We start from the raw sequence: 27,801 nt of genomic DNA, 5'->3' as shown, positions 1-27,801 counted from the left end.
GTTCCCACATCCTAACTCAGTTTGGCTCACAAATGAGTTAGGACATGGAGAAAATAAAAACATGTGTCTATGTCTCTGTTGTATTAGTTAATGAAGTAAGTGGGCTGAGAAAGCAAAAGCATTAATATGATTCTGTACTATAATATATTAAACCATTAAAACAAGATTAGAGGTTTAAGTGTACAGACCTTGGCAGGCTTCTTTTCATGGCAGAAAATTAAGATTAAAAAGCTTTTAAAGACACATACACACACAAAAGAAAAGAGTACCCATTTAAAAAAAATCAGAAAGGTACGCTACAAAACAACTGCTATCCATGCTCCATTGAATCAGGATTCACTGATTCTCAAATCATGGATTAAAGCAGAAGCTATTGGTACTTCTGGCAGTAGGCAAGAATGTACAAGTATTTCTGGAACAGACTTAACAGCAATCTCAACTACTGCCTTTTCAATTCCAGCATCTTAAAAGACAGTAAATGGCAAATATAAACCATCAATCCCCTTAAATATTGACTGTTAATGTTTCTTTCCATACCAAAGATTATATTTTTCAGTTTTGGCACAAAAAAGAACTATAAAAGGAGCAGTCAATCTCAAAAAAGCCCTAATAATAGCTTCAGACATTAACATTTGAAGCACTTACAGTGATACAGACAGCTTCATAATTTATTCTAAAATTAAGTCTAACAAGGTTGACATTTGTCTTGTATCAGAATCCAATCCAAACAGAAAAAGGAAGTATGTCCTTCCTTAACAATTTTTGGCTAAGGCATCACAGCTTAAACCAAGAGGAGAAGTGTTTCAGCAGCCTAACTACTTTGACGAATCAACCAGACAGCACCAGGGAGAGCATGCACAACTTAAGAGTCATTATTTGAACATAGGCTTACATAAGAACACAGTCTTGTCCTCTTTTTGTGCTTTTTAAAAAATCAGTATAATACTTTGAGTAGAATATGATCTAGCTTAGTGTCGATAGACACATGTCTATATAAGAACAGGTTTAAAAAAAAAAAGCAACCCGACCCACCTTTTAACTTTAGCTTTGTTATTCTACCCTTATTACTTGAGTACAAATTAAAGCATTGCTTGATTTCAAGGTACATTCAGCATAGCATTGGATACACATACCTTCATACTCAATCACACTGCTGAATCACTAAACAGTTTTATTGTTTATTGCTGCCATGCAGACAGTAAGTTTCACATTTTTTGTTAGACATGTAGCTTTGATCTGTATAGGAGGTAAAAATTAGGTGGTCTTTCCAGAAAAAAAGCATTATTGCATGAATTAGAGAACAGGTACTACAAAGCTGTATGAAGGAGGTTTTCCAGTGTATTTGTAATTAGGAAGCATGGAAAGTTTAAAGAAATGTTAAAAAAAATAAATTAGTCTGTTCTTGCTGCTATCTTGTGGCAATTGCTTTTTTGGTGTCAGACTTCTGGAAGCGAATTATCTCTCAGAATGCTGCCAAAAACCGGAAAATAAGTTGAAATATTGCTGTAGATAAGAATGCATAAGGATGTGTGTATCCTGTTTATTGGTCCCCTTCATAACACGAAACATGCATGCTCACATCCTTTTTTGGACTTTTATTAGTTGTGTATTCAAAATGAAAGTAGCTGTGTTCGAGCTGGGGTAAATGCTCCATAACAGTTGGACAGGATTACTTTATGCTTTGAAGAAATCTGTAATTTGTGACAGTTTTATGACACTGCACATATTTTAGAGGAACCAGGAGAATTCTCTTCTCTCTGGAAAATGCAGCACTTGGCACAGCACTCTGAATCAGTATGTCAGATCCTTAGCAAAGCTGATAGATGATTCTGTTTCAAGTATTTTGTGTCTGTTCATCTGAAAACTAAAGGTGATTTGCTCCTCCTTTATCTAAATGCTTAAAAAACCCCACCCTTATCTTAAGAGAGCAACCCTCTCTCTTTGGGGCTTAGGGATCTGTTCAGCCCTGAATATAATTAAACTCAGTAACTTAGTGAGTGCAATACTGGCTAGACCGAACAGGCTCTAGATGAAAGTTAATACAGAACCTGCCTACTGTTAGTTCTGCAATGACCTTCTGCAGATCACCGTTCTCCGAACTTAAGCTTCAAGGAGAAATTCTGCTTGCAAACAACATTCAGAAAGCATGTATATTAAAAGCAAGAATATAGTAACAGAAAAAGCCATACAGTTTTTTACATCAGTAGGAATTTGTCATATTTTCATTGGCTTAAGCTTAGTTTATTTATTTAAAAAATATAAGATTGGAACACAGTTAAATACTGTTTAACAACTACATTTCAAGAAATTAATTCATTTACTCCCTTCAAAATTTGCTTAAACAAATCAAGAAAACTGCACAATGAGGTAATTTAGTATAGTTTTTTAATAGGTTTAGGTATTAGCTTGTTTCTTATAATGCATTCACAGAAGATAAAGTCTTAAGATACCTTTAAAAATTGTGCTATGTGGAACTATATATCTGTCACAGGTAGAAAGCACAGTTTGGCATAGATGTCTGTGAATATGCGTGAAGGGCTTTAAATAAAACGCTTCCACTATAATGGGCTGAAATTAGAGCTCACCACACTATTACCTTTAACTTACTTAGCATTCACAAAATTTCAAGCTTCTAAAGCAGATATACTTAAGACTTTTAATCAAAAACTCAAAAGTAATTTCCCCAAGGGGATAGGAGAGCAGAAGTTATTCTTTGATTTTACTTGATCAGACTAAAACAATACTAGTTATACCAAGCAATTACGTAGTACTATGTTCTCCACAAGCACCTTGTGAATAAAGGAAACCTTTCCTCTGTGAAACAGCACAGACCTTGGTGTGTTTTGGTTTGTTGGTTGCATTTTGATTTTGTTTTGGTTTTTCTTTAGTATTTTCAAAAAATGGAATAAAAAGCAGCTCAAGAACTACAGCTGACCTACAAAAGGAATAACGTTCAATTGCATGCTGCTGCTCATTAATAAGGGTAAGCCAGCTATATCAATCATTGTTTTTAACATTTTAAGCCACTGGCAGCTCACCTATAACTGTACATTTTAAACAGTTTCTTTGAAATTAAGATTTATACCTGGCTATTTGTGTGATTTCTACTTATTAGTCTGTGTATAAACCAAAAATTCAACTATTCCCCAATATCCAGCTCAAAATATATTAGTTTGTAACTAACTAAATAAACAATAGCTAACATCGATTTAAATTGGTAACAGGATAGAAATTGATGACCAGATAGAAAGTGGACCTACTGCTATTCCTAGAGAGGAAAAGGCCAGGATATTTATGATTTCTCCATTCTGTGCGGCTCACACAGCAGCTCAGAGACAGAAGTCAGTCAGCATGCAGGTAGCTCTAAAAAGCACATGCTGGCTCTTGCCCAGATGCCAAGCCAATCAAAAGCAAACAGTGGTACAGAAGAAAAGTAGAAGTTATAATGATGGGGAATGCTGGAGACAAAAGGGAACTGTGGCAGTCAGACAGACACAAGGAGGAGCTGGAGGTAGGAAAGGGTACCCTGTCAATATTCAGGTGACAGGGAAGGAGGCAGAGAGCTAGGTACCATAAGTAGGCTTGAATGAAGAAGGAAGACATTCATTATTTTGATGCTTGTTTGCTGTTTGTCAGTTTTGAGTCCATGTAGTTTAAAAATAAAATTTAAGCTGGTTAGTTTTAGCTTCAATTAAAAAAAAAAAAATAAATCTCATCTGGTATTGATAACACTGAGATGCCAGAAATCTGGATAAGCATTATTCACAGGGAATACAATGCTAGGTATTTTTAAAACATTAGAACACGACTAACATGGTGTTCAACCAGAACTGAATTTCAGGGGATGCTGAAAATAATCAAATTCTGTACAACAAAGAAATGAAAAATGAGTGTGCCTAAAGCAAAAGACGTTTCTCTCCAAAAACTAATTTAATATAACCTCCTGATATTATCTCACTCTTTCAAAAGAAGCACACATTGGTCCTACAAAAGCTATACGCTATGGTCTCTTAGTAGCAACACAAGCAGCGAACCACATTACAGTTGTTGAAGCAAGGACAGTGAGTCTCAAAACCTATTCTTCTACTAGCATTTATAAAACAAGTAAATATAAGCAGCAATCTATATAAACAAAAGCATGCTCTTGCACACAACTATAGAACGAAAAGTTTGGAATACTTTCTATTACTTTTCCTAATCAGATAAGGAAGCTGTCAAATTCATCTTTCATTTCAAGACAACATAGGAAAATATTTTTGCATTCAGTTTTAAAGGATTTATAAAGAAATATAACATCCTGCCTTTCTTAAAATGTGGGGAAGGAGAAAGGCTTTTTCCACAAAGAAGCTTATCCTCAGAAATAGCATAGTTTAGTACTAGACGTGCCACAGGAAGAGGGGTGAGGGCTTACATCACAAGCCTGTCCATTGTACTGAAAGACGACTTTTCCTATGGATGGGCAATCATCCTGTTATGCGGCTCTCAACTTCCTCCTGCATTGTAAGTCTCAAGTCATGGAAAGAGTAAAGTTCTTAAACTGAGGATTGTGTTGGGAACTCCAAACGCTTTCAATACAAGTTAACCAAACAAATACATCACGGTCAGACTGTTAACATCCTGGTTTAGTTTGCTGAAGGCACTATTCTTTTGAAAAAATAATGTAATCAGGAGAACTCTGGATAGTTATCTTGTTAGTTCTTTTGGCTTCTGATAACATTTGGACTAACTGAAAAAAAATTCTTGAACTGCAGTAGAAAGCCAAGTTCAAAATGCAAGACAATGTGGTCTTCACAAAACAAACTGTCCTTAAATAGACTGAATGAGACCACATTGAAAGATCAAAAAACCCCTACACTAATTACCTATATATATAAAAAAAATAATCTCTCTCAAATCTGAGAAATGGTACTCTAACTGCTTTTGGGAAACATTAATTTAAACCTTAAGTTGCTAAAGTTTCAGTTACAGTTTCAGAAATGCAATCTGCAAAAGGCTGTTTGAAGTGCCTCAATAGGAGGTCAGCTGCCCCCTTAAGAAAACACCTATTATCGGCATGGAGTAAAGTGACTAAAGAGCTATTAACGTTAGTTAGGTTAGGACTTGTAGCATGTGTACCAGGACGAGAGTACAGTACATACCAGTGCCATTGCAATCTATGCAGTCAACTGTGGAGCAGCCTGGTTTATGCCAATGGCAGATTCTAATGTGTTGCAGCTACAAGTATGCTATGTTAAACAGCTCTACAGTTACCTGATATCCTTCTGTTTTTTTCTGGCACCATTTCAGCAAGGCATTTCTCTTGGATCCTCCATATTCTCTTGCTAGGGCAGACAAGGGATCTTTCCTCTCTTCCCTAGGAACAAGGCAAAGGTGCAACTTAGAGCTTGTAATGTAACTTTTGCAACAGAAAGACATATTGTAAAAGCTTAAAAAAAAAATTATTGTCACAGTAAAAGTAGTAAGGTATAGCACTACTGACTGAAAAACAGAATACACAAAAACACTTGTAGAGAGTTATTTTGGAGTAACTAATTCATTAGCAAATCATCCTTCTTCCTTTAAAATAAACTTTTTTCTAGGTCTTTCAACCTCAATTATATTTTTTTCTAAGTTTCAGAAAATTAAACTCATAACATGGTAAGTACCAGCTTGAACTATTAAGCTAACTCAAGTGACTTTATTTTGTATTTAGAAAGAGAATAAACTGATGCTATCTCTTTTGCATCTCATGGCTGATTACAAATGTCACCTTGAAACAAGTTTGCCTATTAGCAGAACGGCATTATTACCAGAACATTTGCCTGAGATCTGGAGTTCTCAAAAAAGAGGGGGCAGATCTAACTAGGCTGCTCTGCCATTTGATATACTGGTACAATAAGAACTATCAATTTCACTTCCAGTCTGTCAAGCTATCTCAAATAATATTTTTTTTGAAGGAAAGACTGAGAAAGAAAAGAATGATGATATCAGAGCTGGCCATTTTTTCATGAGTCCTATATTATAAGCATCTCTTTATCAGACTTCAGAAATAAGGGCTTAGAAAAAAAAAAGTATTATAGAGATTAATATTTTTGTAATGGCCTGGTTACATGATTCTGTATTTCTATAGAAAGTCGAGTGAACAGTCTTTCACAAAAAGACTAGGTATTACACCATTATGGAACTTAGTTATTGGACAGAGTATGCCAGCAGTTGTTCTTATTTTTAATAATTTCCATTTAGAAAATTAGGAGAGCTATTGGTAAATCCATACTGCAGTTTTCCTCATTTACCATTGTTTAAAGAGTTCTACACAGATGTAAGCAAGATTTTCACAACATCCACAAAGATGATACCCTAAGTTACTCCTTTTGAATATTTCCAAGACGACCTACAGATTGTACACATTCGCTCTCAAATCTCCAACTCTTTTGTTCTTCACAACCCATTTGCTGACTGGAAAGAGGGGTGGAATATGGAAATACATGGTATTTTCAGTGGATTCTGTGCTACAGATTTACAACTAGCAATTCTGCAGGTCCTGCTAGGGGAAAAGAAAGCATCCAGGGAATGCGGATTTCTTTGTTCTTGTCTGCTACCAACAGAACACCAGAGACTATTCCACCTATCAGCACCTGTCACTCAATGCATAAAGAAGAGAACATGTGCCAGCATGCAACAAAATATTCTTAAGGCATTAATCTTAAGTATATGTGTTGTAATTTGCTTGGCCAGTCTTCACTGAAATACAGATGGCAAGATCTCAAAGCTTCTTAGAAAGAGATAACATTTGAAACATCCATGAAAATGTATGCACAGCAAAACAATAAACAGTAAAGAGTAAGTGCCCTTCAGCATGCAAGATAGCAGTATGAGCCTCCAAACCTAACTGCTACTCTCAGAGAGATTTAACACAAGGAAGTTACTAATTGTGTGTTCTAAATACGAAATAAATTATCTGAATAGATTACTGTATTTAAACTTCATAGACACCACACAGCCACAACGATGCTTCAAGAAATTCTATAGTTCAGGTTTTAAATCAGTACATACTTCAACAACCCCAACTGGTGTATTTTTTTCATTGGTGATTGAAACAAACAACAATGGGATTGCACATTCAATCTACAATGAAGATTAGGCAACACTATAGGAACTTTAGAACAAAGATTTGGGACAACATATGAAAACTCAAATGAAATGCTCCCCCTCTTTATGCTAAGCATACTGTTTAGCCATTAGAGAGCTGTACAGCCTGTTCTCAAATTCCAGTAAGAGCACATGGTTTACATCAGGTTCTCACAGTTACGAAAACACTGCTGAAGAAAATAAATAAGCGTAAGTTCTATGGAGACAATGGTTTGACATATAAGTCTTACAAGTTAGTATATTAGGTCAACTGTATTCCAAATCAAAGAGCCAATAGAGTTTCAGCTAGAACAGGGAACAGTAAACTGCAGGTATTTGTTTTAGTGAACTACAGCAATAACTATTTATTTAACAACTTTCAGAAGACGACAGGGGGAGAAGAAACCTGATCACATAACAAATTGTAGTCCAGCAGTGACATTCTGAGGATAGCTCCCAAGAGTGTGCTCATCACCACACACCCACCACTGCAAATTCCACTGCTAAGTCATCTTGTACTGCTTAGCACTGTAGTCAATGATCAGGCAGCATCATAATGATATCATAATTGTAACTGCACGATTTTAACACTAAATGCCATGCTATTTACTACAGTCTGCAGGCTGCCATCAATGCAATTTTATATACTACCAGTTCAAAGTCCATATACAGGTGTTTGGTTTTGGGTTGGTTTTTTTTTTGCTTTCATCCTTATTTCGGGATAAGTCTAAATTTAGGTGCTAACACACGATATTAATTGCTGCTGGCAAAGTACCCACAGATCCAAACTCACCTTAATTTCTACATAGTGAAAGAGAGCAGCACTAAGGCACGTCTCAGCTGATTTCAAGGAACTAAGTTTCAATAGCACCCACACCCACTTCACAATTTTATAATGTAATAATTAATTATCACAGATGTCTCAGAACATTAAGAGTTTAATATTTCTGTTGTACAAAAGGTTTGCCAGGAACTCTGTGTTAAGTGGTCTTGAGAAAGTAATTTAACCTTTGCCTGCCAGTTTCCTAGTATGAAGCAGGGCTAAGTACATACTTCACTTGCATAACACAAGGCTTAAATACTTCAAAGTCCTCTGACTGATAAACTACAGATAGGAAAATCTTAATTTATCACAGAATTATCTTTTTATCTTACTAATGAAAGGAGTTGCCTGGCCATGTGTTACTTAGACTTGCATTATGATTTCATCTATGGGACAAATAACCCAGGCCCACTCACTCATAGCTATTTAGAAGACCTGGCAGTGTCTGGAATTAAGACCTAGTCATGCTGCTTTTTGTCTTCAGGTGTGATTACAAAAGTTAAGGTTTATAATGTAGTCTCCCTGGGTCCAAGCCACTCTGGAAGACTTGTTCAACATGTCCTAAGCTTAGTTCTTGAATTTGGCTTCATTGTATTTTTAACTGATACAATGCTATTATTTAGTGACATGACTTAGCTTGGTCCCTACTGGGGCATAAAGTTTTGATATTAAACTCATAAGCTCTAAAAAGCCTAACTTCTGGTCTAACTTTTTAAATATATACTGAACTGCAGAAAACACTTGCTGAAAATCTCAAAGATTACTGAGGATCGTTACTGTACAGGGGGCAGCAGGATCTGCAGTCTTAGTGCCAGTATTATACACTAGATACACACAGACAGCTAACTATGACATTAACCTATTGCAGTGCACCACAAGAGAGAGTTTTTACCTTATTCGACTCCTGGTTGTAGGGGTGACTGATGCCGTAGGAGAAGATGAGAGTGACAGCTGTGGTGAGGTGGTGCCCATTGCCATGAGAGATGCTGGAGATGCCCCATCAGGTGCACTGATATCTCGCTTGATTTCTTCACTACTTCTTCTAGAGACTATGTGGGAAAATGCCCATATATTTACCATTTCCAAACATGAAAACTTTAAACTTATTCTCACTCTCTGACAAGCATTAGTTGAGAAACCATGCATAGAAACCTATATCCAATACTAGGCTTCAACACATTTCTTGGTATTTTCCACTTCGGAAGTATCAAGGATTTAGACCACACTACTAATGTTTACAATCAAGCCTGTATCTTGAAGATTTTTTGATGAAAGAAAATTCATCAAAAGATGATTTGATGAACATATCTTAATGGAATATTGCTACTTCCTTTTGAAGGATTTCATGAATGAGAAGGAATTTTAACACTAAAGCATTTGATTTCCTCTAGTCCATGTAGTTATGTTGCTAAGCTTCAATTAGTTACAAGAAAAGAAAACCAAAACAGTTCAGAGATGACAGCTGCTTTATATCCACTTAATTTTAATCAAGAATAGGCATGTATGTGATGCTCTGGACATTTATTAAATCTCTTCAACTATATCAAAGATTGACCTGACACCATTCAGTCACATTCCACAGTCCACAGAGCTTGCTTCATTTTATCAAAGGACAAACAATTGTAATTTTGAATAAATGCACAAGCACTACATCTTGTAAAACCAGATTTGGAATGGTTATGTTTTCTCTACATGGAAGCATTTCCAGTTAAAAGTATGAGGTTTGCCTTTTATAGCTAAGTAGCCACCATTCTTTATGTTTGTGCAAATCAAAGATACAACTTGCCACATATATCAGAGACTTATTTTCTAATGATGTGGGGCAAGTACACTGATTTATAAATACCAGACACTTTTGGGTGGACTTTTTTTTAGAACACATCAAGATGATGTAAAACACATTTTCTTCCTGAAACCATTTACTCAAATATAGGTGGTTTTAAAAAGTGCTTCTCTCAAAGTAGTTCTGCCTAGGTTGTAGAAAGTATCATTTTCACAGTATCAGATTATTTGTGCTATTAATCTCAAAGACTTGTGTTTAGAAGCCTTTGCTGATACTGAGATATCAGCTTGATAGTAACCTAACACTCAACATAAGCTTCTGTTTAGAATGTCTGTTTTTAAAAAATCCAAAATTAACATCCAATGTGCTGCAACCACTGAGTAATACCGAAGAATATGGGTTATGCCAGTCACACAATGGACTATTTAAAAATGATTCACTGCAAACATTCTTTTGTTCTACAGAATGGGTAGACATTTTGCTAAGTAATATGGGAAAACATTTATACGCATTACATAATGTATACTTATGAATTTGTTAGCTAAAAAGAACAATCCTCCTTTAAACCCAATGGTTTTAAACAACTGACAGTAATTCTTTACACAAACAAAAATGTTAGTGCATAATTAGGGAAAGGCAGTATGTCTCTCTGCCTCAAAGAAAAATAATAAAAATCCTACAACCAAGCAGTAAAAAGTAACAGCTAGGAACAGTTTTTTCCTCATTCCTTGCACCCCAAAATTATTTGTAATAAAAGGAAAGATGACACAGAAGTCAACTGTTACATGCATGACTCGTACTCATCCATCTGGTATATCCACCAATAAGGACACTAGATGGACAATTAAAAACAAGACTCTTCAGTTCCACTTGATACAATAAAATAGAATATTCTTCTGCTGCTGGACTTTAGTTTCTTTCCCCAAACACTTCAATAGAATACCTGAACGCTAAAAAATAAGCTCGTCCAAATATCCAAATAAGAGTGGTTTTTACAAGAGCTTGATGGTCCAAAGACCAAAGTTCTCTCTTGACTATGTAAAGTAGATCTTTAAGTGCTGTGTTGAGAGTTCCTAATTTTACCATTCATCTAAAAAACGTGATATTACCAGAAATAGATTTGGCACTTTCCATAGCAGGTACTCTTGGCAAAGATGCTGGCCTGCTCGTAGAAGATGTTCTCAACAAATGTTCTGGACAAAAAAAAAAAAAAACAAACAAAAAAACAACCAAAACATCATTAACAAAGATTCCAGTTAAATGTAAGACATTTAGGTATGAGTAATATTGTCTACGAGTGCCTGCGTTTGGCTGTTTTAGTGAGAACAACTGATTTTATTTGTGTGAAAGAACGCCTAAATTTGTTCATTACCAATGAAGTTCACTATGAAAACATCATGACCTTCTTAATCCTTCTGCCCCTAAGGCCTTTTATTAAACCACTGGCCCTGGTCTATAAAAAATGAATTGTTAAACCAAAAGGCTGAGGAAGGAATCCCATTTAGCACATGGCCAAAAGTACTCAATATGGCATTCACAATGTGGATTGGTAACGCAGATTGCTTTGTCCTGTATGTGATATTATTTTTCCCTTTGGTTTGTTGGGTTTTTTTCAATTTTTTAAATAAAAACAAACAACTTTTTTTTTCCTCCTCCGTGCAGTGGAGTCTAAAAGGTGCCTTTACATACCATACAGAAAGATTAGTTCTATCTACTGCCATAAGTAAAAACATGTTATAACAAAATTCATTTTCTGTAGCATCAAATCAAAACTATTTCCTATTATTGAAGAAATATTCCTTCAAATAAAACCTTTAGACTGTAAACAAAAAAATTACATATTCCTATGTAGAAACTCCTGGAAGGCAGTAACATTTAAACACGAAACCCCATGAAAATGAAGAATGAGAATTAAAAGAAGTGAAACTCATTCATTAATTGAAAACGTGACATAAGAAACATATATTGCTACAGAGATACTTTAAAAAATATATACTGTTGTAAACAGGAATTCCGTCTGGCGCATTCTCTTGGAATGCTGCTGCATTAACTGACTCTAATGAAAACACAAAAACTATGTAAAGCGTACCATTCATTTTGTGTTTAAGCTTATGTCTACCATGAACGCTGTAACAATTAAAGAATCCTAAACTATCTTCTTGGAAAGGCATTTCAATAATCCTAAAAATATCGAAGTTTCTAAAATTAAAACTCCAGCTGCACTGTACAAATAACCTCAATATGCATTCAACAAAAGCAAGAAGGAAATCTGGCACATACAGACTGTTATGAAGTGCTACAAAAAACCCACCCCAACCCTTTAGAAAGCATCAGACCTCGGGAATACCAAATTGAGAGGAAATATTCAGTCTGGAGTCATATGGGGATTATCTTGAGAAACATCTACAAAAAACCCCCTAAAGCAGGCATAAATCAGAGTGCTACACCCAACACATGATAGCCATTCATTCTCACAGGAAGAGCACATTGTGAACAGTGTTTTGAGAGACAAAACAAAGTTCACAGAACATGGAAATATTGGGAAACAGATAAATCAACACTCAATTCCATTCAATTTTTCATCTGGCTCCTGAAGATTCAATACTTAGTAAGTTTGTATTTAGTTATTCACATGCAATGCAATGCAATGCCAACCATCTTCCTTGTTTCATTTTGGGGGAAAAAGAAAACCGCAACTGCACAATGCATAATGTAACCCCAGAAGTGTGTATTTTTAATATCTGGAAGACAGCTGCAAGACATGTCCCTGAATCATCTTATCTTGATTTTGCAAGTGATCTCAGTTTGTGCACACATTAAAAACTGTCAGAATTATGCTGAGTTATCAGCACACAATCATTTGTTGAAAATTAAAAAAAAGCATCTTTATTACATGCCACCATCTGTGATGAAACAAAGTAATAAAAACTTGAATGTGAGTTATCCTATGAGTCTATGAAAATATTTTGATAATGAAAAGTATATAAAATGCTAATGCTTTGGACACTAAACTAAATGTAAAATAAAAAAATATTAATAGCATTGCTAAAAACAAAGTTTGAATGAACTTGAATCAATACCTTGAACAGGGATTTCAGCATAGCTTGGTCTTTTGTCTGTCAGTGTAGCAAGGGGTTTTGAAGCTGAAATTGGTCCACTTATAGAATGTCTCTGAAATGGAAAAATACTTGTGTCAAGTATCATTTGAAGGTAAAAAAATAAAAACTGAATTGCAGAATCAGTTTTAGAAACCCACATACGACATTATTACTGATTTGGAAGAACTAAAAAAATAAAGGAACCTTTAAAAATACTTAGTGAAAAAGGGTGTGGGCTCTTTACCAGTTGCTTTTGCTCATCTGAATAGATAGACACTGAAACTTGTTCCTCAAACCAATGTTGCAAATTAAGTTGTGAATTCACTTGCAGGTTTTTTTATTAATTTCCACCTTAATTTATATTTTGTTTGTACAAACCTGTTTTGGTTAAACTTGATGTGTTTATTTAAACTAATACAACCACGTCTGTAGCCAAGATATTAGTGCTTGATTTGTGTTATTAACATATGTCTTTACAGCTTTGTGTCTTTTCCTGGAAATTCGGATAATGGTGTATTGGGTGTAGTGACACAATACCCTTTGCTAAGAAAAATCCTACTGAAAAAAATATTTTTCTTCAGAACATCAACAGCTTTTTTACCACCTATTTAACTGAGATGCTCTGTGAACAACTGGAGACAGATATTTTGTCTAAGTATTTGTCAAATATGTAATAAAAGAGAAATATAATTATTTTTTCTTTCTCAGGTCACTTTACTGTTCTGCTCTAAACTAGCTACAAATTGATCCTTTTATTTTCAAGTTTTATATAAAACATTTAGCAATGCATGGCATCTGGCAGTTAAAGCGCATGTATATAATCACAGATGTGTTAACTCTTGCACACAACAATTTAGTAACCATTGGATAGCACTGAAGCAAGCTGTTTAGGATCACATAAATGAACTATACAACACAACAACTAACCTTACAGTTGTTCAAACTCATATTCAGTTGCTGAAGACTCAGGGAAGACCATCCACAATTATTTTCTTCAAATTAATAATTTAAAAGAGCCTATTGCAAATTATAGTACATTCTTTATTCACACTGTCCTTTCTATTGAATTCTAATATTTAACCATAATTAGTTCAGTAATGTGTTTATCCTGAAAACTCTTTCAGCTCTCCATCTGGCCCAAGATTAGATGAGAAGGTTAAAGGAGCCTTATCTTCATAAGATAATAAAGGTCAGATATTTCTCACACCAAATCATGTAGGCAAGACAGACAAATCCAAAATTGTGACTAAAAATGTTAACAGTATATACTTTGCAGCATCCTGTAGCACAGGCAGGATTACAGGGCTACTTATTCATTGTTTAGAGTCAAACCAGAGTTATACTTTTGTGCTAGAAATCAAATGGAGAAAACAATTGCCAACATACAGTATGAAGAACTTCCTCACTTCATATATCAAAAATCCTGCACATACATTACACAGATTATTCCTTTAAATGTGCAGATGAAAGTGACTGTGATTTTGAGTCATGCACAGAAGTGCCTACAACACCTTCCCATAAGAGTTGGTACTTCAGATTTGAATTACATTTAATGTTCACTTCACCCACTTAATTTTATTTAAGTAAAAGCCAAGGACTGTACCAATGAGAACCATTTTTTCTAACACCACACCCCCACCCCCCACCCCCCCCGGAAACAACTACAATAGCTACATAATGAAGCTAAAATAAAAAGATTTCATTTTGGTTAGCTTTCAGATTGTCATCACAAAGACAGGATAGTACAGAACTTCAGCCAGGAAGCAAAGGTATGTAAGCAGGCACAGTGCTGGATAACCATACACCTTCATCACTTTTGCAGCTTCCGGATATCACTTAAAAACAAACATCCTTTAATGATATTATCAGAAAGTGGTTGTATTACTCAATTGATAACTTGCTGTGTACTGGTCTTGTCTCCTTGTTATATAATGAACTGTTTGTCTTTTTGCTCCTGTTGACTCTGCAGACAGGGCTTACTTTCACTGTTGCTAGTTCCGTATTACATATCTTACTATTACAACTACCAGTAGTAATGTAGTGACTAATACACTGCAAATTAGAGGAAACTGAACAACACAATGTTTATCTAGTTCCACTTGGTATATCTGTATAGTAGTAGTACACAAGCCTCTTGCAGAATCACTTTTCCTGAAACATTTTACAAATGTTAAAAGCTTTTCTGCTTTGCTGACCTTTTGCTGAATTTGCAGATCAGCCATTTCTCATTTCACTTAAAAACCAAAACACATCTGATGGGCAATCAAATATGTATAGATCCTACCAATCCCTTTACAAATACCTTTCTTCAACTAGAAATATATTCTAAAGCTCACTGAACTGCTAAACACCATTTGTCTTTTACACTGCTGTTCAAACTCCTCAACACCAGAGGAAAGGATCAAAAGTTCAGAGGAATCACATGCTTTTGAGGCTATTCACTGAAGCTACAAATGGGACAGAAATTACTAAAGGTGCCTTGCAATCTGTGATCCTCTTATTCCTCCTACAATGAGGTCTAGCAGAAGAAAATGCTAGAAACTTCAAAGAATAATTTTGATGTGATGTATGAAGACAATTGTTCACAGAAACACATTTCTACATAGTAGTCTTGGTATAACATAATTTCAGTAACAGATAAAGGTGCTAAGATCATCAACAATTACTTTTTCTCATAGCCATTCCTAGTTTGAAGAGAAAGTTTCTTCTAGTTACCTGTGACTGTTTTCAGATTTTTTTCCTTTTTTATTTTGTAACATCAGTAACAACTCCAGCACACAGGTGAGGAAAAAAGTAAAGGAGAACAAATACCTGACTTCACATTTGAGACAGAACCATGGCAGAACAAGCTAATTCCTTAAACTCCAAATATGTTGCTTCGACTCTCATCCTTATATCTGTTGTTGGCTATGGAAGGGAACATGACCTTCAACCACTATCCAGGTACCTAATTCCTGATCACTTTGCACTTCAGGAAGTACATCCTGCCAGTGCACCTATGGAGGCACAGCAGACCAGCTAAGCTTTCAGCTAAGACAGCAGGGTTGTTTTTAGGTTCTGAAGACCATTCTCTTGAAATCTCTCGTCCTAAATTGTTTTGCACTATTGCTAATCACTAAGGTGAGTAACAGCTGTGTTCCACCACAGCTTTGGACCTCAAGGCAGAATGGCTTCTGTTTATTTCCAGTTGCAAAAAAGTATCCAAGAATGTATCTCCTTATACATACAGGTATTATTATAAAGAAAAACAAAGCAAACAAGAACTCTCCAAAACTGAGGAAATTCATTACACAGTCCAATACAAAAATGAAATGATACACATAATTCAGAGAGGGCACATTTAATGCATCTATATTTGGAAAAATCTTTTTTGCAACCAATCCACTTTATCATAATCCCCAAAATTATGCCAGTTTTTCAGTAAGTGCCCATGTAAGCATTTCCCCTGTGATAGCATTTAAAAGCAACTGAGATTAATGACAACATTGCAACACCCATACAGAGATCAACCCTCCCACTTCTTTTTTAAGAGCCACCTGGCTCTTAAACCAGGGATGACTTCTGTAAGGTGGGAGCTGATAGGTCAACTCACATAGTGACTACTTATTAAAATCTTACTTTTCAATTGCAAGAGCAAAAAAACCAGACAAAAAAATATATATAAAAAATGCACAGAACACAACAGTAGAAAACAAGGTAGTTATATGAAAACAAAGAAAAGGAAAAGATGATGAAAATTAGTTTTGAACCTGAACCCCTTCTCTCTTGAGCAGAAAACATTCTTCAAATGCAATTCACATAACTGAGGTCACAAAACCCAGCTGCCTTCTGGATAATTACAAATACTTTCAAGAAAACCACCTATCTTCAAACAGACAATAGAAGCTGTTTTCATTTACCCACCCTCCTCTGTTTTTCAGGCAATGTTCCTCACTAATGAGTATCCAGCTGTTAATGACTTGGTTCTATACCAGAAGTTGAATTCAAAATTCAAGTAATTCTGGCAGATCAAGAACATCAAACAAGAGCTGTAAACCTCAGCAGGTTTGCAGTATTTGAAGAGATTACGTTGGTTCATGGTTAATTTACAGGTAAATAAAGTGAAATAAACCTTAGGCTTCATCAAAAAGTCTTGTCTGCCAAAGCCCTGGTGTAACCTTTTAGATTCCTACAAGAGCACAGAAATAAACAGAAATATAAAGACATATCAATAGGAACAAAGCATCTGCCACAGAACTTGTCACATTTAAGTACTTTAGAAAACTGCTGTCAAGTGTGACTGAGTCACAGGAAGTAGCAGAAGCTCTCACAAAAAAAAATATTTAATTCTTTCTCTTTGCTTTAAGGCTATTTATGTTTCATGAAATTCACTCTTAAATTAATAAAAGGTGCACTAGTCTGAGCACAGGAGATTTCCAGGTATTGTTCCTTGACCGCTAAAAGCCTACATGGATATAGATTCTTCAGTTCATACAGAGAGGATTTATTACCAAAACACTATGCTGACCTATAGTGAAAATCAAGTTTTGGTACTTCTGGTTAGCAATATCTTGAAGGCAACAGAACTACTAATATTAAAGGAGTAAAACATATAGTCCATTTTTTGATTTTTCTTTGTGAAACCAGCCTCATCTGCTTTGTCCTTGAACTTGTCACCTTTCACCAAAATCTCACTTCATGCAGCTAGCGACATAATAAAACCAGCAATAATCTATAGAGTTGAGCATTAGAGTACTGATGATGCTATCTTTGCGTACCTAGGCTCCTGTAGCAGTTGAACAAATGGACAAGGCCTCAGAGTGGACAGGACAAAATACACAGTACAACCACTGACTGGCCAAACTCTCAGTCAGTACAAAATGAACAAAGATAACCATTTCACAATTATTTCGTTCCTCTCTGGTCAGCTCTGATACCGAAAGCTCACGCACCATAGGATACATTTATACTGATGATCGCTGACAGATTCTGCACAGATTTCAGTCCACTGCCTGAAGGGGATTACTGCTGTTTCCGTGCCAGGCACAGGACTAAGAACTGACAAACAGCAACTATAAAACGAAGGAATGCAGATAAAGTTTTCCTCCCCTGCTTCCCAGTGGCACAGGAATAGTAATGGTTGGGAATATTTACAAGAACTTCCAAATTATGCCCAAACTTGTATTTACAACGTGGTTCTTGTTAAACTGAACATTTTAGTAATTACTTGAGGGAATATTTTACCATTATTTCCCCCCAAAGTCAGTCAATATTTGTATATTACCACCTGTATTTTCACATGCGCTTCTTTACAAAGAAGGATTAAGTGCAGTCATGAAACACCTACCTGCATAGGGGACACAGCAGCAGCTGGGGGAGTTTTCATGGGACTTGGGCTCAGGGGAGTGCGAGGAATTGTGGCAGCAGCAGGGCTGGGAACTAGTACAGAAAGGAAGCCATCATGAGCATTGCATTGTTTTGCAGTGAAACAGGAGACTGGCTGTTACAGTGAACTCTCGCCTTGTACTTCACATTACTAGTTTTACCAGATTAATTCTTTCAGAATTTCAATTAGTATCTGACTGCAAAATCATTTAAAAGTATGCCTACACATTTACTCCTCTGTAATTACATTCCTTTTCTTGAATGTATCATCCACAGTAAAAAAAAGTTTATGGGGGTGGACAAGGCTAAGGTGCAGGATACTATTACCCTGGCAGATGTAAACGATGATCTCCAGATAATTAAAGAGATGGTAGCAGGCTCCTGCATCTGCCAAGGACAAGAAAGATAACCTATATCACCTGCTTCTCCTTTCTAGTTTCCAATCAGAGGCCACAGGTACTAAACACTATATCCCTGAAATTCTGGGACTGAACAAATAATGTGTTTAAAAATGTATGAAAACAGACATACTGAATTGGTGAATCAGTCACTGATTATTTAACAGAGTGATTAGACATGAATGCTGAGGAAGAAGGCAGATATCAGCATAAAATAAATATTGAAATAGACGACTAAAAAGAAGAGAGAGGGGATTTATCACTTTACCAAACTAACTCTGGCAAGAAAGCACCTTTATCCAATAACAGATTAACATAAATTAACACTAGGAAAGTAAAAAAACTGTTAATACCTATGAACAAAGAGAACAAGGATAGAAACAGAACCATTTACAGTATCACCAAATAATATAGAGATGCTTCTATACCTTAAATTTTCAGGCCAAAAGCAATTAAAAGTAGATTTGCCACGCACAGTACAGTACTCTCTGGTAATACAGTCTACTTCAGACTGAGCTTTTTTACACCCTAGACTTACAGTGACATTAGCATAAATGAAATTCAAACCCCAAAGACCTGGCAAGGGAAATATTTTAATCATACAAGGTCTCATATGTAGTCAAAGCTAAAACCCAAGTGTTTCTTATTTCAGGATAATGACTTGGATTCCTTATTCTGAGAGGACAACAGCACCTGTTTCCACAATCAGAATTATAGTAAAGTCAATTGTCTCAGCAGTGCGATCCCTTTAATTTTAGAAAATATTCCCCATATCTTTTAATAGGTGATACTGGCTGGACCTTATTTTTGACTTTCATCAGCACTTTGACTGTAAGAATATAAGTTATTAAAAGAAAGAAACTCAGCTCTAGCTATTACATGATTTTTAGAACGCTTAATTTGGCACATTAAGTTCACAATTTCATAGTCAGGCTAAAATCAGCTGTGCTTCCAGCTATAATTATGTGTATAATATGTGTTTATGTATTTCTAATATATGGGAGCACTGAATCAAAGCATCTAGCCTATGAGTCATTGGCAGTGTGACAGTAAAGAAAAGAAAAAAAGACAAGACAAAAAAAGGATGTTTGTACTTAACCACAGCGAACAATCTGTTGTGCAATCTAGTTTAGGTTGGTTTGTTTCAGCCATCACTTATAGGTCATAATAGTACAATAAATTAACTTAGCTTTGAATTAGCTAAGCCATTAGAAGTGTCCCTGTCAACATATGATAATTCGTAACTTGGTACAGCTACTACATGGGGTTGAAAATAATTACCTTGGGAGGCACTGTCAAATGACTTGATGAGTGTTTTTACAGTAGGAGTTGGCTCCGAGGAGGTGGATGATCTGCGACTCAGGCCCATTCCTTGTCTCAGAGCTGCCAAATCTCTCTCTACAGCGTTCATGTAATTGTACACTCGACCACGTTCCTCTTCCTGCCTGAAATCAATATGCAGCCCATTTAAGTAATTTAAAAAACATTTTAACGTGCAAAGCCTTAAAAAAAAATCGACACAAATTTGAAGTCAAATTAAAATCTATGGTCCAAATTGGTCCAATAATGTAACCAAATAGGTTACATTAACCTAGTTTTCTTTCCACTGTAATTTAGAAATAGATTATCAACCTAAATTATCACTGTTCTTACTAATAATTCTTACTATTAGTCAGCAACTTAAGCACCAGGTGAAGAGTCTATCAAATCAATACTTGATTTAAAGCTTAATTCCTGCTCCTATCTCTCACATACACACACGCAAAAAAAAAATTAAGCCTTAAGGATTTCACCATTTCATATGGAAATAGCCATCTCAAAGGGGAGATTTTTTTTCCCCACCTGCATAAACAGAAAACAAACAGAATACTAAGGAGGTAAGAATACATTGCTGGCACACATCTTTAGGCGGCATATGAACCCATTAAAAAAATACATTAGATGTTTAGTACAGAATATTTATGGCGGTTATTGTATTTAGTGTCACTCACAAGAAAAGAATTGTTTGAAGCAACCTATTTTCTAGTCTGCAATAATTAAACATTGACTTTTGCTTCAGACACTGTGATAGACTTTTCTGACACCTTCCATCCAATACTGTAGCTATACCACTTCCAAGTAAACTGATTCAATTGCCTCTTTGTTCTTTGTCTGCAGCAAATCAAAACTCAGAAGACACTTGTGTCTAGATAAGCGTGAATATACTGACTGGAATCAGCAAGCCAGTTCTACCTTCAAAGTGCAACTGTAACCTCAAAGGTTCACTTGCAAGCAGTAATTGAACAACTACAATTCTGGCTGAAATGTATTAGTAAAGAATTGTTCACATTACTTAGTTTGGTGATCTCATTTCAGATAAGATGCTTTACGCCCACCACTCATCCAGATAATTTTCCATTTTCAGTGTAAACGGTCTGCTCTTCCTACCATCAGCTTTTCCCCAAGTTCCATAGCCTGCACTATCTCATACCCTACTGGATGCTGGGTTGTGTAATGCATCCTATAAAATGCCCATCCATGTGGAAAAAAAAAATAATCATTTTATATACATACAACCTTAATTACTGTAATTGTAAGCTATACATGTATTTAATCCCTAGAGACAATGTAGTCAGGATTCAAATGGTGCTGTCCAAGATGTTCCTGTTCTACAGATTTCAGGACTTCTGAAAGACATACAATTCAGTTTCTAAATAACTGCAGTGCCTAATTCAAGCCACAGTGCAATGCAGTTTGAATGATTTTTATTAAAAAATGGTTTTATACTCAAAAGTATCTCTAATTATTCACAGAAGAATTACCAGTGGAAAGAAAACAATACAAGATATATGCAGAATCAGATGAGGGTTTCTTCTCAGCTAAAAATCTGGCTGTATTTTTAACCATACCAAAAGCCTTGGCTGCTAATAAGAAGTATTAACGAAGGTAGAGAAAAGCCAACAGTACTTGTTTTTCACACTAAGGGAAGTTAAGTCACGTCCAGCTGTTATATGGGAAAAAATCCTCCAACCTGGTTTTGCAAAAGTTCCAAAATGAATATTCTTGGATGAATTACAGTACAAGGAAACATATATTGTTCTCATAAGTTTACTAATATGACCCCAAAACCCCACGTAAAGCAGCTTGTTGAAATACACATCCTCACAGTGAAAGGATTTACAAACTTCCAGGGTCTCAATAATAATTAAAATATTGGATTTCCAAAATTGTACCACCCCTACAAAAGAGACAATAATCCTTGTTGTCTTTTGCATACTTGCGTGACTTTATTTCCTCCAACTCTTTAGTGAGCTTCTCATTTTTCTCCTGAGCTTCATGTAATCTGCGCTTCAGGTCTCCTATCTCTTCCTGGGCCTCAGACTTTATATCATTCGCTATAACCACTGCAGTCTGTAGATCAGCCTGGAATTGACGCCATTCTGCTGACTCCTCCTATAAGCACATAAAGCTTTAAACTGAAAGCAGCAAGAATTCTGGAGTTAAAAATAAAAATTATTCTTATTATTCATAGCTTCCCTGTGGTGCTACAGGAAAAAATTTACAGGTGCTCATCTCTGACATTAGGCACAACCTAATTTACACGTAAAATTGAGGAAGTTTTGCTGGAAATAACTAGACTTCCAAGGTGATGAATTTCTTTTCTAGAAACAAAGAACATTTTCAAAGTGGAGGGGCGGTGGGGGTGGAAATTAAACTGGGCATCTGAAGACACAGGAACATTTTCTTTTAAGCCCAATGCCGAATCTTTGAGATACCGAGAATTTTTCAGAAATTAATCCTTTGGTGTCTGTAGCTTAGTAAATATATTCCCACATGATGCCCGTCTCTCAGAAATAGTTGTTTTAATGGTATTACATCTAACCATACTATCTTTTCACAATTTCCCATGCAGGTCTTATGACATTCCAAGTTTGCAATTTTTTCAGTTTTTAGGTTTTAACCTACCCGAAGTCTCCTGTGAAGATTCTTTATCTCTCTTTCCATGTCATGCTTTTGGTCCTGAAGTTTTTTAACTGTATCTGGAAAGAAAGTCAAATTCTCTGTAAGATCTTAGTCAGGGATCTATTTACTTAAAAAAAAGAGTATAAAACCTGCCATTGCTTTTAAAAACCTACTCATAGAGTACATTTTTATAACCATAGCCATGAGGAGAAAAATCGTATGAGCAGAAATAATTTGACAGCAAGTATCAGTAGGTACATGTTTCATTATGACTGGTGAGTGGAACAGTAAACTCAATTGTTTTACAAATCCCAATTTGTCCTCTACCCTTCACAATACTAAAATCATAAAGCAATAACAAAGAGCAAATATGGTAGGTAACTTAACATGGAAGGAACCTAAAAACATGGATGCCTGGGTTTTTCACTCTTCAAATGTAAGTTGCAGCTACACTAAGTCTTTGGATTCACAATTTACTCCCGGCCACAAAGCAGCTGACATAACACTAACAGCCATACCTTCAATGGGTATAAAATTCTACTCATGTCCTGAAGAATCTTACATTCTTGTCTATCAAGCTACTATTTGAAGTTGAAGCTATATTTACAGCAAAAGGACAAACAGTCTATGAGATCATGCTTTGAAAGAGATGATCCCCTAAATCTGCCAGCAGCTACACAAGAGTATGCAGCTCGATCACCACCAGCTCCTCCAGTAGACTGGCTACAATGATTGTTCATCTGTTACTTTATTCAATACGTAAGGACAATGTGATTGATTATTCCATTCTTATAACTATATATAACTAAGCAACTAATGAAGAAGAACAATTAGCAGGTCACTTCACTGATCCTTGGATTTGGGGATGTTCTATTTCTACAGCTATCTCTAAACTGTAAAAATGATAGGCCAACTGAACGCATGCACTTTTTTGTTCAGGTTCACTATTCCAAGACCTGCTGGAAACATGTATTTTCCCTGTGTATTAGAATGCTCTTTCCACAAAAAGACTGAAGGTGCCCAACACATTTAGTTGTTCAAAATACAAAACTCTGGTAAAAGAAAATCTGTTAAACTGCATAATAAATGTTTGAATAGTCAGAAGATAGGTATGTAGGTATGTATGTTCATACAGGCAGACTGATACAGTAAAGTGTCGTGGCTCAATTTCTAACATGAAAAAAACCTTTCCAGTGCTTTTATTTGGGTATCAGGTCACAGGAAATCCATTAAACCAAGTTTTATTCAAAGTCACTTGTTCTACCAATACCGACCAATGCCTTCCCAAGGCAGCCTACAACTTCAGTACTTGACTTTTGTCAAAGGGCTTTTCTTAACAATAAAAATGAGGCTATGGCAGGCTAAATGCAATAGTAAGCATTTCAAGTATGTTTAAATCAGATGTAACAAGGACTAAGAATGGATTTAAGCTGATTTATGCTGATGTGTACATTCAGCTCGTAAGAACATTTCAGTATTCCATGGAATTCCTTTTGGTTTCTTCATCAGAAGGAATTCCTAAGTTTTGCCTCAACAGTCACAAGTACAGAGGCTTTTAACGCCACAGCTGATTTCTTTACAGAATGATGTAAACCTCAGTTGGCCTGAAAACATGATAACCTTTCAGGCTTGGAAAACTTGCAACACTAAAATTAGACAGATATTTCTGTATTTATCTCTTCCTTGTAAGACTGCACATTTTAAGATGTATCTAGCTGATCTTTAAGCTTTGAAGATAAGCCTAACAGTGAGCCACTCAGATCTCATGCTACCATGATATTTAAGCATGGCCCTCCAATTTTTAGCTTGTCTCTGTACACGCAACTTGTTTGAGCTCAAGTCAGCACTGAGATGCCAGCTTTAGGTTAAAGTTATAAAAGTCATTCCCCCCTCCCCACGCTTTTTTCCATTGAACACATGCTAAAAAAACCCCCACTGCAAATTAGGTAACTTTCAACAGTGACAGCAAGTCAACATGCCCTAAAGAGCTTCCAGTAGCATTTTGAAACAAAATCTAGTGGATGACCATTTTCTTTTTTAGAGACAGTTCAAAGAAAATATGTTTTTAAAAATAAAATTTGTTGTACTACTAAAAGCAAGCTATAGTTCATCCAAAAATAACCACAAATGAGAAACTATAAATGCATCCAGAGTTAAAGCTTGTGTAACGCCATTGTTTTGAGCTTTTGTGAGATATGAAACGCACCATTAAGTTTTAGTATATTTATGCTTTGAAGTAAAACACAATGGTCTCGATATTCTGCAGTTGCTATAAACAATACAGAGCACTTTATAGCAGTTGTTGGAAACCATCTTCTCCCCCAGTCAAAGAGATTTAAGAAAAACAAGCCACCTCAAAAGAATTACTGGATTGCAACTGAATTTGAAACATAGTGAGAAATTAAGACTAAGATAAGTGATTTCACCTCTTGCAGCCTGAACTATTCTTCACATTGTGTCACGAATTACAGCCTGAAAATTCAAGTAGGCAAAATAGGTACACAGGCAGCAATTCTCTGTGCAGATGCTTTGTGGTATTCCTTCCTTTCTGCATCCTCACAACCTCCATTATTCCTCTCTAACACACACAAACCCTTTCCACCTGTATATGCTGCAGGTTTCAGTATGGTAGGTCAGGTACTTCTCTCCTACCATCATCCAGTCTCCCCCTTTTTTGTACTAGTTTTTTAAACTAGTTACATTGGTTTGCCTTACACCAGGATAGCATTTCAATTTTTTAGTATAGAAACGGCTATCCCAGTACAATCACATCTACATAGAGTAGTGCCCAACATTATAGTTAATTTACAAATTATAGCTTCCTTATACAAGGAAGAGAGACTCGTTACAAATATACCAAAGCTCAGGCAATTTGCATATCAATCTTGCTTTTGAGTTCAGCACTGTCAGACAATAGGTCTATACATGCTGTTAGCAAGAATTCCACCAAGAAAACTGAATGTAAGGGTCCAACGTTAGCAGAAAATATACTACCAATTAGAAAACTATCATCCAATTAACTTCTCCAACACTATGGTAGAAAAGGCCTAAATATGGTGATGTAAAAATTCAGTCCCATGACCACTGTGAATATCCTTTTCAAAATGAGATATAGCAGAATTAAAACCTAACACTGCTAGCTCCATAAGAGAACTATTTATTCACAGTACATTAGATATATCACCCTTCTTGCTCACCTAACCCTTGCTCAAAAAAGTTTACTGACTTAAATAGATATGGACTGAGAGCCTTGGTATGTTTAGCCAATGCACCTCATGTATTTTCAAGCTTCAGAAGAAGCATCTGACTAGTGACGAACTAACCTACAAATATCCATTTGCTGTAAGTCAGGAAACAAGTTCTGCCGTAATAAAAACGCCTCGCAAACTCTTACTAGCTGCTTGCTCTTCTCCCCTCAGGCACCGATACAACAGGCAGCGGCGCGCGGCGGCGGATGCGCGCCAACCAGGGCAGCGACCCCCCGCGCAGCGCCCCCTAGCGGCCTGCCGCCCCGCCCGGCAGCACCCACACGCCGCCGCCTCACGTTGTTTCGGCTCATTTACACCCCAGCGAGGGTATAAAACATACAGGGAATTTTAATCTTTCTTACACTTTTTAGATGCCATACAGAAGCACTATGCTTTAAAACCCCCTTTCCCATCAGGAACGCGTTTAGCTGCCGCGGCCACCCGAGATGCACAGCACGATGTGCGTCCTACCACCTGCACCACGCGCATCCCAGGTCCTGTGATGGGTCAATTATTCCGATTACTGTGAAAAATGTTTCATTATATGTTCATTGTGCAGTACCAGTGCTGGAGCACTCCATGTTCCTACGTTACCATTTGGTGTTGATTACCCATTAAATGGAAGGAGTACTCACCACCTCAGCTATGAGGCACCTTTCTCCTAACCGTCAAGTCTGTCTTTTGGGAAGTCTTTAAGTGATAATTTTGCACCACTACCTATCACCCGTCATTTATCTGTTGTCCGGACATCCTTACTTTTTCACTTGGGATTTTACAGGGTGGGTTAGATTTCCTCATATTTTTAAATCTAAAAAGTTCACTTTCTTTAAAGGCAACCTTTACAGTTCTTTATTACCCTTATTTAGGCTGAAAAAAGCACCATTCTTGTAACTAGCGCTTTATAATACCTAGGTCTGTGCTAAATTCCCCACATGTAAAAGCACAGGCATTATATATTTGGCTGACAGAATACCAGAACTGACCACAAGGCTGGTCAGCATAACAGAACTTACTACTACTAAGACGTGCTTTTCTGTCACTTTAATTATTAGAATTCTGGTTTTTAGACATTTTATGTACTACCTCCACCAAGTCTCAGATTTTCTGAAACTCTGTTCTTTGCTGTCACTACTTAGAAGCGACCACCGGGTTTAATTATGAACCCATAATGAACAGCATTTTAACGTGGTCAGAAAAAACTATTTTAAATGTCTTTAAATTTAGACTTTAAATGTATTTAACTGTTCCTCAGGTGCCATCCTTTCTTACCGCCACTAGATGCCACCCTCGTTCCTGCCTAGAACTCAATCACGGATTTCTTCCCTGAAGGACCACGCCAGGCCATCAGCTAGCACGGTTCCATTTTCCAAACTATTTCAAGAGCAATGAGTAACAAAGACTGTTGCAATTTCTGTTGAAAATTTCTGCCCAGCCAGAGGTTTTTCTTCCTCACCTTTTACCAGTTTAAGTGAAATACCTGATAGCCGTTTTGTACCCCCAAAACAGAAGCATCTAAAAATTACAGCTGCCTTGTAATCAGGTATTGCTGGGCAGATACCTACATGTTTACTTGACTATGGTGCTGTTTCTTGTATTTCAGTTAATGGAAAGAGCAGTGCAAGTAGAAAAGTGTTCAACCATTTAAGCCTTTACTACAAAACAACTTCAGGAACCAAGAGTTACCGACTGTGTGCCTGAACTCCTGCTCCCACGTAAACGTCTGTCTTGGGTTTTGGCACAGAAAGAGAAAAAAAAATATTGCAGAATAAAAACCTAAAGCAATTTTTTAAAGAGAAACAGCGATTGCCTTTCAAGATAAAGAAGGGTTGCTTACAGAAACCAAGTTAACAGCCACATGTCTAAAGCCACTAAGCTTCAGTTGAATAAACAATATAGCTTGCTTAAGACAGTACCTTTTCTTCATAGCACACCAATTTAAAAATCCGTTCTATGAATATTTCTCTTGCTGCTAAAAGGGATCATGCTTTGGCGCCTTTGCTATCTTGTTTTGTCTTTGTATACCATAGAAGAACAGCAG

General features: G+C 36.3%; 1 protein-coding gene across 2 annotated transcripts in view; it reads right to left on the bottom strand.

The window, feature by feature from the left end:
• The window catches only part of SPECC1L (sperm antigen with calponin homology and coiled-coil domains 1 like), a 70,167-nt gene that overhangs the window by 15,890 nt on the left and 26,476 nt on the right, over positions 1-27,801 (bottom strand). For both annotated transcript variants that reach the window (XM_037410600.1, XM_037410686.1), the window contains 8 exons: positions 22,519-22,592; positions 21,830-22,005; positions 19,855-20,018; positions 18,138-18,229; positions 12,794-12,884; positions 10,823-10,906; positions 8,823-8,979; positions 5,251-5,353 (listed from right to left, as the gene is read on the bottom strand). In XM_037410600.1, the coding sequence (XP_037266497.1) occupies positions 5,251-5,353; positions 8,823-8,979; positions 10,823-10,906; positions 12,794-12,884; positions 18,138-18,229; positions 19,855-20,018; positions 21,830-22,005; positions 22,519-22,592 (941 nt within the window). The remainder of the gene's footprint in view (positions 1-5,250; positions 5,354-8,822; positions 8,980-10,822; positions 10,907-12,793; positions 12,885-18,137; positions 18,230-19,854; positions 20,019-21,829; positions 22,006-22,518; positions 22,593-27,801) is intronic.

This window comes from Falco rusticolus, chromosome 1 (genome assembly GCF_015220075.1).
Source record: "Falco rusticolus isolate bFalRus1 chromosome 1, bFalRus1.pri, whole genome shotgun sequence".
In the NCBI taxonomy this organism is placed as follows: Eukaryota; Metazoa; Chordata; class Aves; order Falconiformes; family Falconidae; genus Falco; species Falco rusticolus.
Note: the sequence above shows the minus strand (reverse complement) of the source record. Positions and strands in the feature narration are given on the sequence as shown.